Source organism: Daldinia caldariorum (genome assembly GCF_022478825.1).
Source record: "Daldinia caldariorum strain CBS 122874 unplaced genomic scaffold F4812scaffold_7, whole genome shotgun sequence".
Classification (NCBI taxonomy): Eukaryota; Fungi; Ascomycota; class Sordariomycetes; order Xylariales; family Hypoxylaceae; genus Daldinia; species Daldinia caldariorum.
This window is the reverse complement of record NW_025953043.1, coordinates 777,688-791,757: the sequence shown is the minus strand read 5'-3', so window position 1 is coordinate 791,757 and position 14,070 is coordinate 777,688. Positions and strand designations below refer to the sequence as shown.

Here is a 14,070-nt window from a genome sequence, read left to right as displayed (position 1 = left end):
CCGAAGTATTAGATGAATCTTTTCATTCACTTGGTAAGAACTTCATCTTTTACTTTATTTCCTTTAGATTAACTAATACCGAAGCCTCGCCTTTTTTAAAATATTTTTATAAACCTTCATAGCTAAAAGTTGTCATGGCTACAAGTAAGAAAAGAAAACTAAACGTATCTGAACCTCCACAAGGTATGTCTGACATCATGTTACTATGGAATACAGTTCTATCTATAAGAGGTAGATGAATGCTTGCTTACCTAGGTATGTATCTTAATAGTTATGAGCGCCTTTGCTCTTCGCAAAAGATTACTCAACCAGCAAATCGCCAATTCACCACCCAATATAGACACAACCAATGAGACTACATCAACTCCCGAAGCCCCATCAACATCAGGTACTTCAGGTACTTCAGAAAATGGCACTCCTCGAAGCCTCAGAAAGACTAGAAGAAGTCTAAAAACTCAACAACAGTCGAGTACTGATAATGAGCCTAGCACTAATGTGAAAGTCATATTACCGGAAATTTCATCTCCACTAAAAGATACCTCTATTATCTCTGGTCATCCTGGTGGTTCATCTAGAAGTCCGTCACCCTCTATAGACGGTGATGAGATATTGGTAAAGCCGACTAATTCGTTACCAATCCATCTCTCCACCTTCAAACCATCTAAGAGCAACTACCAAAAACGAAGAGATGGAAGGATATTACTAAAGCTATCTGATGGTGATGTATGTTTCCCTTGCTCACTATTCCAGTAATTTAGGCTCACGTATAGCAGCGTTTGGTGATTCTCGGTAGCTATGGCATACGAGTGACATCTGGTGAAATAACTCTTAATGGTGCCACGTTAAGGAATTCGGAAAGGGTGCACTGGGTGGATGCACCGCATTGCCATGCGCTACCTGTTCTTAGGTGTCCGGATAATGCCAGCTTGGAATTACTCCCCCATCCCGTCGCCGCTGGCCTGGGAGGCTTAGGGAGGCTTGCTCCTCAGTTCCGGAAGCTTTGGAATGAGCCTGATGCGTTATCAAATAAGAAAACCAGGTCGCCCGACCCAACATTCACAATAGTAAGTATGCTCCAATGTCTTCGAAGGAGCCATAAAGCTGACGGTACCCCTAGCTATACACCTCAGCGGATGGTCCAAAGAAGACAATGCTACAAAATCTAGTATCTCCGCCGGAATGGAATAGGGAGATTGCAAAATTAGTCAATCTATCTAGCTCGAAACCCTGCTCCTTTATGATAACAGGACCAAAGTCTTCTGGAAAATCCACATTTGGCAAGCTGCTTGCCAACCGACTTGTTACAGATCAGTTGAATACCACTAAACGCAGACTTCACCGGGGAGTAGCCGTGCTAGATCTTGATCCGGGGCAACCTGAATATTGCGTCGCCGGCCAAGTCGCTCTTGTACTCCTAACTGAACCTGTGTTTAGTCCCTCATTCTGTCGTCCTCTTCCTTGTCCAGAAATCCAAATCATTCGATCGCATACATTAGCATCCATATCTCCAGCCTCAGATCCGGAACTATATCTCGAAGCTGCAATGGATCTTATGACACATTATCGGAATGTTTTAGGACGTTATCCCCTCATCATAAATACTCCGGGGTGGATCCAAGGGACCGGGCTTGACCTTCTCACATCACTCATCACAAATTCACGGCCTACGGAAGTGTTGTATATGTCCGAGTCCGGCCCAGCCGAAGTAGTAGAGACGCTACAGGAATTTTGCAAAACTACTACTTTTACTACGCTCCCTTCCCAGGCCTCTAAAATCAGCTCGAGAACGTCAGCACATCTCCGTTCAATGCAAACTATGTCATACTTCCACGCCGAGCAACAGAGTTCTGCTGTTGATGGATGCTGGATGCGGTGGAATAACAAGCCATTGACAAGTGTACCTCCTTGGCAAATCAGTTATAGAAGCCATGACCGAGGAATATTCGGGATCATGTGTTATGATTACCAAACCCCGGTAGATCTGCTAGCTGATGCCATCAATGGAACAATCGTTGCAATTGTAGCAGTCGAAAGTGTACAAGCTTTCAGGCATTCCGAAGAGAATGCTACACTGCCTGGCGATATTACTTCCGATACAATGGATATAGATGAGGCCGATGAAGGGCCCCAGAAATCCATGTCACCGTCTTTTTCAAGCTTGGAAAAAAATACCATCATTAGGACTCCCGAGGGTATTCCGTTTATAGACACTACAAACGGAATCACCCTTGACCCGAAATTTTCCCACTCTCTTGGCCTAGCCCTTGTTCGTGGAATCGATGTCGAAAATGGCTTGCTCCAGATTTTGACGCCTTTGGGAGCTGAGAGGATAGAAGAGGTTACATCGAGAGGGTGCGAAATCGTGCTTGTCAGTGGCAAATTTGACACGCCGAGCTGGGCTTATACCGAGGAGCTATATTACCGGGCTCATGAAGAGGTAGACGACGGCACAGATGCGGACGAGACGATGGATACTGAAGATACTCCTGGTGGTATCTCTGAGGCTGAAAATAACGGTTTGGCAGGGTCCACGGATGCAACTTCGGTGCCGTGGGTAGAGGTGTTGCATGGAAACCAGAAACGTGGCGTCGGCTCGAAAGTCTGGCGAGTGAGACGCGATTTAGGCCGTTCTGGCAATGGTAATTAAGATATATTGAGTTCTGAAAATCAATAAATTCAGCTCAGACTCTCATGAGCCCTTATAATTCGTTCCGGACTGAATACCTTGTGTTGTTAGTGACAGCTTATAATGCTACTTGCTATTGTCTTGTATCAATTCTCACTCCTTTCACAATCACGCACAGAACCCAGATCAGAAGCAGATTGATACTTAAAAAAGTTCAGTATGGGCGTATTTAGTCTCAATAAATATAAAGAGGCCGATTGCAATAGCAGTAGATACGAAAATTGTTAATCCATACCCAAAATTACGACTCACCGTTAAGATAAATTAGGTACCCAAATCAATCCACCACGCCCGGCGGGAGCACAGCGACATAATCCAGCGGCGCCATCTCGCGCCCATCAGCCCTACCCTCCACGCGCAACACATCGCCCTCCCCAACATCCACGCCCCTAAACGTGGCCCTCGTCGCCGAATGTCCGTCAACCGCCCGCGTAACCGTGTACCCGAGCCTGTCCTCGTTATCCCCGACCCACGAGCCGACCTTCGCGTCGTTCAGATAGAGCTCGTACGACGCCCTGCCCTCGTACATGTCGTAGTACGCCACGGCTACGTCGTACCTCCCGGCGGCGAAAGTGAGCTTAACGGACGCGGACGCGGATGTGGTGCCGCTGACGCTGTCGCTTTGCACGACGCGCCGCCCCGAGGCCGCTTCGAACGGGGTCACGGACGTGACGCGGTACCCGCGGAGGGCCATGGACTCGGCCTCGATGCGCCAGGGGTGCTTGCCGACGCGGGCGCGCGCGTCGGCGATCCCCGAGAGGCTGTGGTAGAAGTCGTTGATGGCGTCACGCCAGACGATCGCGTGCCCGGCCTGGTACGTCAGCCGGAAGGCCGTCTCGTCGAAGCGCTGCTGGTCGATTAGGCCGTCGAGCTGGGCCCATTGCGCGGGGAAGGTGGCGACTGTTTCGGCGCCTGCGTAGTCTAAGAGGCAAGGTTAGCGGTTGCTTTTTTCACCCCTCTTTTTTCATTTCATTTTTTTTTCTTAAGGTATAATTCTAGGTAGGTTCCTGTCAAAGACACGCCGCTGAGCCAAAAGTGTATTTCTTAATAGCACAATTGCTATTGCAGTCTATCTGACCATGAGTGGTAATACCACTCACAATTCCATGGGACGATAAAATGAGAGGCGGAGAATGATTTAGGATAGAGTCACTCACGCGCGTCGTAAAAATGTTGAATAACCGTCTTGCCGTTCTTCAGCACATGCGTGTAGGGGACGTGGTGAAACCACAGGAGTAAGTCATCCGGTGTCGTTTCGATGTCCTCAAATACAGCGGCGACCTCAGCCGGATACTGGCCCGCAAATCCCGTGCCGTTCTTAACCGTGCGATCCATCCCGATGCTGAAGGCGTCGGCTCGAGTCCACTGTCCCCACGCATTGTTATCCATTGATTGTGGATTCGGTCCATAATGTGGTCCTGTGATATCCGTCAGGGTCTGAATACCCAAATTGCCGGTATAATTCTCATACGCCGGCCAAGACTCCATTGACATGCGGGTGATAGTCTCGCGAACGGTATCATCCAGGCCAAAGGTGAGCCGTGTCCAGTCTTCCAGGATTTCGACCTCGTTAACTGTCGGGTCCCAAGCCAGCCGACCATAGCCGTATAAGTTAGACATGGCGAGATGCGAACCAAGCCACGTGACATTCTGGCCGACGTTTACGACTGCCGCGTAACCAGTAAGGCCCTTCTTATTAAACCGCTTCCCAGAGAGAATATCGGTGCCGATGACGGATTTCTCACCGTCAACACGGAGATCGAAGTCGAGGATCGTCTTCCAAAGAGGTGGTAGATAGACCAGATGGCACTGCTGGCCGAGATATTCTTGCGTAACCTGAAGCTCGATAGCAGAAGCTGTCTGCTTCAAGTGCGCGAAGAGTGGCGACGGTGGTTCCCGGACCTGGAAGTCGATCGGGCCGTACTTGATTTGGACCACAACATTGTCATCAAATTTGTCGTCAAGGCCTTGGAAAAACTCGACGGCCGCGTTTGCTCGATCATCTTTCCAGCTTTTCTCGTTAAGATGCTGGTTATCGTAAACGAAGGCGCGGAACATAACAATACCACCGTGCGGCTTGACGGCCTTCGCGAACAGATTAGCACCGTCGGAGAGTGTGCGGCCGTATGTGAGCGGGCCAGGCTGGCCTTCGGAATTAGCTTTAACTAAGAAACCTGCCAGGTCAGGTACGTGATCGTAAAGCTTGTCCGTGATTTTAGTCCACCAGGCAATGACGGATTTGTCCAAGGGATCGAAGGTATTTAAGCCACCCAAAGTCTGAGGCGACGCAAAGTTGAGCGAGATACCGACTTTGACGCCCCATGGTCTCATCGCGTCAGCAATTTTAGCTAGTCCCGCCATATTGGCGTCGCTCAGGATCTGAGCATTCGCATTGACATTATTAATAACAATTCCATTGACACGTATTGAAGCTAGTAGGCGAGCATACTGAGCGACCCGCGTCACATTGGATACCAGGGCATTGTTCTTGAAGAAGATAGACGGGCCAGCGTAGCCACGCTCGATAGTGCCGTCCATATTGTCCCATTGATTAATCCATCGGATCACTGCGCTGGGATTTGTCGCATAGGCGACCTCGGTAAAGTTCGCTTGGGCTAGCATAGACAAGTACTCGAACGCACCATAAAGCGCACCGCGTTCATTCTGACCTACAATTTCGACTTTTTCGCCTTTGATGCTGAGCCAGAAGCCGTCTTCCTCCAGCTCAGGAGTTTCAATCGAGATGCCGGAGTCGTTGAAGGCAGCGATGGTCCCTACGACCACGGAAGGGCTTCTGTTGGCCTCATGAGTTATGTTGAGCGACTTATCGAGAATACCCTTAATGCCTTTCTGTAGTTCCTTACCGGCGACATAAACCGGGCTTGTTTCCGTGGAGTTAAGAGCGACAATACCGGAAGGAACAGTAGCCTGTTTGATGACGTCCTGCGGCAATTGAGCATATCGCAACCACGCGTCGAGCCCGTCCTCTGCAGCCGCGAGGCTAAGAGCAGCAAGGAGTAAGAGTCCGCGCATTTTACTTTTTACTTGGCCTGGTCCATTTGAGCAAATATGTGCGCATGCATAGATCTACACCTGAGATGAGACATCGGGGCCCTTGTGTTTATACATGGCGTTTACCCAGCACGATGGAACCTCGCCTGTGGAGATGACGAACCCCGTCCCCCAAGAGCCTGGTTAATGAACAAGACATTGTCTTTAGGCTAAAACTGGGGAGTATGGGGTCAGTAGATCTTATTTATGGAGAATTGGCTTGGTGCTTCAAATTTGCAACGGTTTCGGTTTATTTATACACGAAGCCGTGGAGTCGTGTCTTTCCCTTTTCCCCGCAAATTGAGAGGCGAAGATCCGCCAACCACAACAAGCTAGGTATTCCATGTAAGACGCTTAACGTGGGGTAAAGTAACCGAGTACCTGGACTGGGTATCGAGAGTCTTTGGCTGTATGTATGTATGGTGTACGCTTTCAACATCGAGTTGCCTAGTATATTCGAAGCGTGAAATATCTTGCTTGATTACCTAGAGTGTCTGCGATATTGTATTATTGTAAATATAATTACCTCTTAAGGTATCATATACCGCCGACGCCGATACTGTATGTTTCATAGTTATTCTAGTCGTAAGTGGTTTTTGTCTACCTTAGGAGGTACCTAGGTACGTAAAGAAAATGATTTTCTTTTTTTTTACAAACAATCACTCATCACTCAAGAAGAGCAAGGGAGCCACGTCCGTGGCTCATGAGGACGTGGCTCATGAGCGGCACATTCACAGATGGCTTCAATACCTGTTAAAGTGATAAAAAGATGCTCGAAAAAGAAGAGCTGATCCAGAAAGAGGTACCAAGTTAAAATGTACCAGGTACCAGGTACCTAAGCTAGCTTATGTAATACAACAGAGCCTCATTGAACTTTAAACGAATGTAACGGCAAAATTCTTCCAGAGGTTTGCCGTTTTTGTTTTTTTTTTTTTTTTGTGTGTGTGTTTTTTTAAGGACCCTTAGTAAAATATCCCATCCATCCCCCAACATAGAAAATTACTAACAAAATATTACCAAAGTATTATGATTGCTGTCGTTTTTAACCCCGACGGAGCCATCTGGTAAGAAGGAAAAAGAAAAAAAAGGTTGGGCGGTACCCGGTATTGCGGTAATATTGCGGTAATGTGGAAGGATCAACATATGGCTGAAATGAAAAGTAAAAGAGACCTGAAACGACAATACGTAGATAATGCGAAAGGTAGGTAAATAAATGGCTGGAAAGCTTGTGTAACCGGACATAAGGGTAGTTGTAAGTTCTTAGGCGTAAAGGAGATACGGTGGTGCATCGTGCATTGAAACCCAATGAATCAGGTTTCTTGTGTCTTTTTTGGTGTGGTTTATCTTAAGTCTTTTCAGGGACTAAAAGGTGCTCCTGTCCCTTTCAAATCTTAATTAGGACATGTTGCGAGTGTAATTCGTTCAATCTAGACGATGTCGTGATCCTTCGGAAACCTGTTTAACAGGTATTCATGAAAATGGCCTCTCGTTCTTGCGCCGGTCGTGTTTACGGGGAATCTTAAAATTGAGAACCTGCGAATCGGACTAAGGATTCGACAGGACCATGTCTCGACGTATCTCCAACAGGAGGTTCTGCTGGTGTCGGAATATCATCTTGATTCTGTCTGGAAAATTTATCGTCTATCAAGGAGATGGCCGAGATGACCTGGGAGTAGTTTCTTTCGTTCGATACACCGGCTTGAGAGGGGGGCATCGAGGCCATGCGGGCATTAACAGGTATGGTAGGGTCCGGGATAGGCGTAGACCTAAGGCAAATTCAAATTAGTTATATACCTAGGTAGAGTATCAACCTCTCGAAGCTAAGCAGTATTCTTAGGGGCAAATTTTGGTGGGCGCTTTAGGTAGTAGTAGGTACTTACTCGGCCGGTTGCTGCGTGTCTTCGTTAATCTGATCCTTCGCCATGTTTCAAAGTGTTGAATTTAGAGAGTCTGGAGGTGTCTGAAATGGTAGAATAGAATGGACCCGGGCTCGGGATGATACAGATCTCGGTCTGCTCTTCAAAGACGATTTTTTCGAGTAAACTATATATGGAACATTGACTTGGGATAGTTGGCTTGGAACGGAGGAAATTAGAGGGAGAAACAACCGGACTACTTATACCCCATAATTGCAGACATGACATAGCGGCCAAGCAATGACAATAGTCCCATTCTGGCAAGACTTAAGATGAGCAGATGAAGAACCAATAGATACATGTAGTCTTTGATGCGGTAGGACAAAACGGGTAATAGAAGATATAAGCAAAATAGGGGTTTGATTAGAACTTGTCAAGAAGACATGATAAAGACCTAAACCACTAATGAAGTGAGCGGGAAAGAAAGAAGAGGGTTGTCTTGGGAGAGGTAATTGGCCTACCTAGGTACCTCCTATAGGCACATACTATGGTATGTGCCATAGAGGCCATACGCGCGCCGTGATATCGAGGGGGGGGGTGCCCACTCCGGAAAGCTACCTAGTCCAGGATGTAAATCAACATCTTGATCTTATATCCAAATGCTAACTCATTCAGGTAAATATATAGACTTGTACAAGTATTATACCCTCTCGACTTGAGTAAACTACTCCTCGTTGCAATATGGTATATAGTACAAAAGACTCGCTCGAAGACAGATGAGCCACACTGAGCCTTGAGTACTACGCATAATTGCAAGGGCGGGGCAGTTAATTGCCTGTCAAGGGGATAGACGCACTAGGTCACGTATTCTGAATAGCTTCTCGGCTGATGCAGATTTGGATGTCTCTGAAGGACCTACGTATATATCATATGTAGGATAATGGAGGTTTGAGGCATCACCGTTGCACCAAGCATGAGTAGACTCATACAATACATGCATACCCTGTTCCTCTCCACAACCAAAATGGGTTAAAAAAAAGAAGAAAAGAAAAAGAAGAAGGCCATGGAAGTAGGTACAGCAGGCTACAACGTGCAACGCCTTTGAGTCGCATCCGCACCTGTAAATGATAGGTCCCACATGAAGTACCTATACATGCATAGGCGTGCAACAGGTTAATAGCGCGGCCAACACCAGGTTGGCTTATTGATCTCATTGACCTTGTTGAGCCGTCAACCCGTTTCCGCGACCCATGACAGTTATGATAGAGCCCTCCCTTGTCACCCCGATGCGCACTAGCCAAACTCGGCAATACCAGTGCACAATTGCTATTGCAATCTATCTAACCCATACTCTAGTAAGTAGTTGCATCGACGAGCCGAAAGATTGAGATATTGCAGGAGTAGAGATTTTTTTTTAAAAAAAAAGTAATTAATTAAATTTAAACGAAAAAAAGTGTTGTGCCTAATTTATACTTAAAAACGTATTCGAGTATTCGATAATGTTATTTTATTGTGGAATAAAAGAAGCTTTATTTTTGATATACATAAAAGGTTTAAGAGACAAGTAATACAACATCAAGATGATCAATACACACACCGACAGGGATTTATCAGTTTACATGCAGTAAGTTTCCATGGATCTTTACCCTAGGTACTTAGGTACATAGTAAAAACGAGCCCACAATTCTTTACACTTTAACAGGGACTTATTATATGATATAATGTATTTATATTTCTCCCACTAGTGGACTATGTTTAGTAGTAACCTTTACCTTTTTCATGCCCCTAGACATGGAATTACCATGATTTCCAAATAACAGGTACGTTATACATCTAGTTATTACACAAGAAAGGTGGGGGTTGGGACCCGGGCTGTCTGACAAGGATAGATTTTGCCCTTGAGGTCAACCAACAAATATTATCTCCTTGACGTGGATGGTGCGTGCGGAATCCTACGGCATCTTGCGGCATCTTGGATAAACCAATCATATCTTCTATTTAGAGATTTATAGATAGATTGCAAAACATACCTAGGCACTGTTACGATATTAATGACTAATGTTGAGCATTGTTCACTGTACGCAATGGCAAGGGGGTCGTAGTCGAACGCAAGTTAAAGGGATATGTAGATATTTTGCAATTGTGGGATATGTTGATGATTACGATGTTACGTCTATGGGGTTATTGTGCGATACATTGATACGTACCTACATAGGTACCCGTCTGCTACGATCTGTTCGTTGCTAACTTACCAAGATTTACAGATAAACTAACTTATTATATTTCAGACAGAAGCTATATTGTTTCTTATCAAGTGTGTTTATTAAATAAGAGAATTATCCTAAAGCGCGATGATGAGATGAAAGTCATCAAGCTCATATCTCACCATTAAGGTTTAACATCGTGGTGGGAAGCTTCAAACATGAAAAGACTGCGCCGCCTTTTCCTCTCCAGAATATTCGTCAGTGTGTTCTGACGCCGATTCCCTGGGGCGCGCCTGTATCGCTAGCGAGCTCTCCCGCAAGCTCCGCTGTTACCCACGTAGATCACTCGTACCATTTTGCGATTCTCGAACTTGTCTTGACGGACTCACACTACTACCTAGGTACCTAAGTATATAAGTGTCTAGGTAGGTATACCTGTATTACTAGCATCCTTCCTTGGGCTGACGAGTCAGTGACATCTCGCTTCTGAAAGATGAGTCCTCTACTTACTGGGGGCTAAATATTTAATCTCAGCCTTGAATCTAGAACCCAAACCCCAAGGTCTGCTTGCCATGTTGACTCGTCAGAAGAGAAATACTGGTTCACAGCCTTGCTGGCTTACCTGGTGCTATTTTACCCGGTTCGAGGAACAGAAGCTTAGACATTTGCCAACTTCGCTTTCGCGTATTGAGAACCGGACATGTACCTCATATCATGGATCAAGTTCCAGTTAGGCTCATATCTATGTCCAGAAATAGCAGAGCCTGCAGAGTATTTGGCATTAGCTTTGGAAACTTTCATTACCTACATCCTAAGGTAATTTGCCATTTGCGTCCCAATATTTATGCCCTTGTTTCACTGGCAACATCGGCTTGCCTGGTATCATAACTTCGGCCTGGTATCATTTCGATATAAACCCTAAGCATGTTCAATCCATGCTGGAAGAATCCTCAGGAATGAGGAACCCTGTTTCTGTGATCGGCATGATCTTAGGGCTAAGTGGTCACGGGATTGAGTTGCAATAGACCAATTAGCGAAGTGTCAAGCTCCGGATACACAACATATCTCTAACGAATCCAAATAAACTTATTAGATACAAATCGTGGGAATTATTTGCTGAGACAGGCAAGATGGTACATAAATTAAATATTCTCGGTTGAAGAGTGGGAATAAGGGACTTTGAAGCACTTCCTCACGATCTCGCGATAAGGCTGAAGCTGGCACTGAGCCCGAGGGCGTGTCAGTACATAGGTCACGAAGTGGCCTCTTCTGGATGCCAAACTACTTCGCGATCGTGTTACTGTGACGATAAAAATACGGAAAAGGAAAGATGGCGCATTCGGCCTATGATTATCTGCAGGTTAGGCCCTCTGCGGGCCGCTCGTTCCAGATGATTACTTGTTTCATTTAATACCTAGTGATCCCGGCTCATCCGTGCCTGATAGCTGCACCTGCCAAGGAGAAGGCGAAGCTACTCTATGACGTGTGTCAATGAGCATGTATTGATACGGGAATGGAAATGGGGATGTGTTGATGTGCCGGTGGACGTCTTCACACCGCACCTTTCGCGGCAGAAAATGATAGTAGGCAAGTTTAAACGAGAAGGCTGCAAATGAGAAAACCGCCATGCTAGCTGGAGAATTCTCCGAATGGACAGGAACACAGCACACTGAAACCGTCAGGAGGCCCAGCAAAGAGACCAGCTTCATCTCCGCGGTAAAAATTCTTCTCTCCGTCTGATTTCCCTGGATGGAACTAGGTGAACGACTTCGCCGGTTCCAGTCGGTTCATAGACATGAAACTTCATCCAAGATTGTAAAAGTTTGGTTCAGCCATCCGAAATGAATTTATTGCGTTATATATATTTTCGAGAGACAGGCACCTAGGATTCATGTGAATTACTCACGCTGCAGGTAAGAACGTCCAAAATTAAATGAAAATATGACAGGTACCTAACCTACCTCTCAAGGTAGGTACCTATTAATGGAACTTTCAAGGTGTCTAGACTCTGCATACACGACAAAGTACAGATCCTGATAATTACTTTTCATTAAATAGGTCTGCGCTCTTTGCGCTCTCTGTGAAATGGCTTGCTTCCAATTTTAGCATGTTGAAAACCTTTCCGTGTTGATAATTAGCAGTTTGGATGTGGCGAAGACACGCCGTACTTGTTGTTACAATATAAATATCCAATCAGAACGCTGAATGGATTTCCATTATGGAGTTTCGGATATTGCCTTTGCTTCGCTGGCATTGGTACGACGGTAGGTAACTCTACTCCAACTCGTCTAACAGGGTTGGCAATCCTAACGTCACTATTTAACATTCGAGACGTGTCTTATTTTGCATTTTAAACGTGCCTTATTTTACATTCTTCTCGACGTGCATTATTTAACATAAACTATTGTTTCGACTATTTCGCTTCGAGAGCAGGTCTTCATTTATGAAAACCAGGTAGCTGATAGGTAATAGATAAGAGGTGGATTTCACAAGTCATATATGTAAGTTAGAAATATTTGAGGCATATTATACTACGAGGTACCTAATCTCTAGTATCTCCAGCTATCTTAACCCCAGGTGCCGTAACGTATACGTGTTTAACATACCCCGCAGAGCCTCACAACAGCATCACCGCATCAGAGCGTCGAAAACATAACTCTAAAGGAAATCATAACATTTTCCATACCGTAGCCGACCGTCACCAGTAAACCCCATCCGATATCATGGCAAATTATAAAAGGCCTCGCCAACACTTTCATTTCTCAACAGGATCAAACATTTACGGATCAAGTATTGCCTGCAGAAACATCATGACATGTAGGTATTCCTCCTAAAGCTCGATCCCGATATACCGATTTAATAAACAAAAAAAAAGAAGAAGAAATGCTCGAGTTAACAGTATTCAGATAGGTCTGTATCTCAGAGGTATCCTCCCGAGAAAAGCATCGAATGAAAAGCAAAAGGCACTTGGGGAAGAAGAAGGGTGATAAGTAAGTAATTAAGAGTAGGAAATCTTGCATGACGGGGCAGTCAAGGATATATGATATACCCGTATGTCCTGAGGCATGAGAGAGGTGCCATCGCAGTGCATATCTATATTAACCAAGTCTTCATTGAAAACTTACCTAAGGTAAGGGCACTAATGTCACGTCGCAGAGCATGCAGTAGGTAAAACAACTTCGCTGTTCCGCAAGGAACGTTGACTACAGTTGCTTTGAAGCCAAAGCTATATACAAAATAACTCCTTTGTTCCAAGGAGTCTCAAGTGAGACTCCTAACAACTAATATCCCTCATACCTGAGGACATAGGTAGCAAGTATAGCGTCGATGGAAGGGTGTTCCAGAAGTACGTGTGGCTATCAGCAGGATAGCCTCTACTTCTGCGCCGGCCATGTCGTCTGGGAGTCATCAAACTGAGCTCCCGTGCCTCGGAGCATGTTGTCGATGGAAGACGGCCTTCCTCGGGTGTTGTTAACAGGAGCTCCCGTTTGTGGTTGCTCGATGGCTTGCCCTTGTCTGGCGAAAGCATTGTCTACCGCAGAGATAACGCCCGAGTGGTCTCTCTGGTTCGATGCATTGATCTGCGAGGACAGCGAGACCAAGGAGATATTGACTGGCACATCAGTCGACCTTGGGTAGCGTCAGACTCATGACACAGTATAGGGAATTCTTCCTTAATAACAAAGAAATAGTCTCAGGGGTGCGGCAGCACTTACCCGGCCGGTCCCCGAGTTGCTCTATTTACTTGGCCGTTCGCTATATTGCTTGACAGTGCTGACACTAGAAAGCTTGCGTGAACTCAAAGATACTTGGATGGGGTTGGACTGGGTATAATATAGGTCTTGGTTTCTTGCCGACGGGCCTTTCACTTCAAGTACACTATATATGAAAATGTTGACCAGGGATAGCTAATATGAAAAGGGGGAATAAGGAGATGGGAGCTCCTAGGCAACTTATATTCCACCTGAGCATGGCGTCACGGCTGATATAGTGATCATATTGCTGCGAGATTTGAGATCAGCGAATAAGAAGTCAACCAGCACATGCGGTGTTCCTAGATAATAAATACTTTGAAAAGGTATGGATTACCCAGGATAAAATTTCTAACGGCTAACTCAATAAAGCAAAGTAGAAATATTCTACAAGAAATATTTTCAAGTAGCTTTTTCAAGTATTAGTAGATGCTTGTAGCATATTCTAGGTTGAGTTAGACCATTTCCCACAGGCGTAGGAAGTAGGCATATTCTAATAAAAAGATCTACGGCGGAAGCGA

General features: G+C 45.6%; 3 protein-coding genes across 3 annotated transcripts; 1 reads left to right on the top strand and 2 right to left on the bottom strand.

Moving 5' to 3' along the window:
• The first annotated feature begins 34 nt into the window (after window positions 1-34).
• On the top strand, window positions 35-2,705 carry F4812DRAFT_364684 (uncharacterized protein). The gene is made up of 4 exons (XM_047931881.1): window positions 35-183; window positions 272-723; window positions 774-1,064; window positions 1,118-2,705. The coding sequence occupies exons 1-4, from the start codon at window positions 135-137 to the stop codon at window positions 2,645-2,647; spliced, it is 2,322 nt and encodes a 773-aa protein (XP_047790698.1). The 5' UTR covers window positions 35-134; the 3' UTR covers window positions 2,648-2,705.
• A 107-nt stretch (window positions 2,706-2,812) lies between these two features.
• F4812DRAFT_426507 (glycoside hydrolase family 67 protein) lies at window positions 2,813-6,336 on the bottom strand. Its single transcript, XM_047934024.1, has 2 exons — window positions 3,844-6,336; window positions 2,813-3,607 (listed from the first exon to the last, which is right to left on the bottom strand). Exons 1-2 carry the CDS (start codon window positions 5,717-5,719, stop codon window positions 2,964-2,966), a joined length of 2,520 nt encoding a protein of 839 aa, XP_047790697.1. The 5' UTR covers window positions 5,720-6,336; the 3' UTR covers window positions 2,813-2,963.
• A 5,821-nt stretch (window positions 6,337-12,157) lies between these two features.
• On the bottom strand, window positions 12,158-12,963 carry F4812DRAFT_426504 (uncharacterized protein). The gene is made up of 3 exons (XM_047934023.1): window positions 12,673-12,963; window positions 12,360-12,614; window positions 12,158-12,298 (listed from the first exon to the last, which is right to left on the bottom strand). Exons 1-2 carry the CDS (start codon window positions 12,815-12,817, stop codon window positions 12,577-12,579), a joined length of 183 nt encoding a protein of 60 aa, XP_047790696.1. The 5' UTR covers window positions 12,818-12,963; the 3' UTR covers window positions 12,158-12,298; window positions 12,360-12,576.
• Window positions 12,964-14,070: the final 1,107 nt, after the last annotated feature.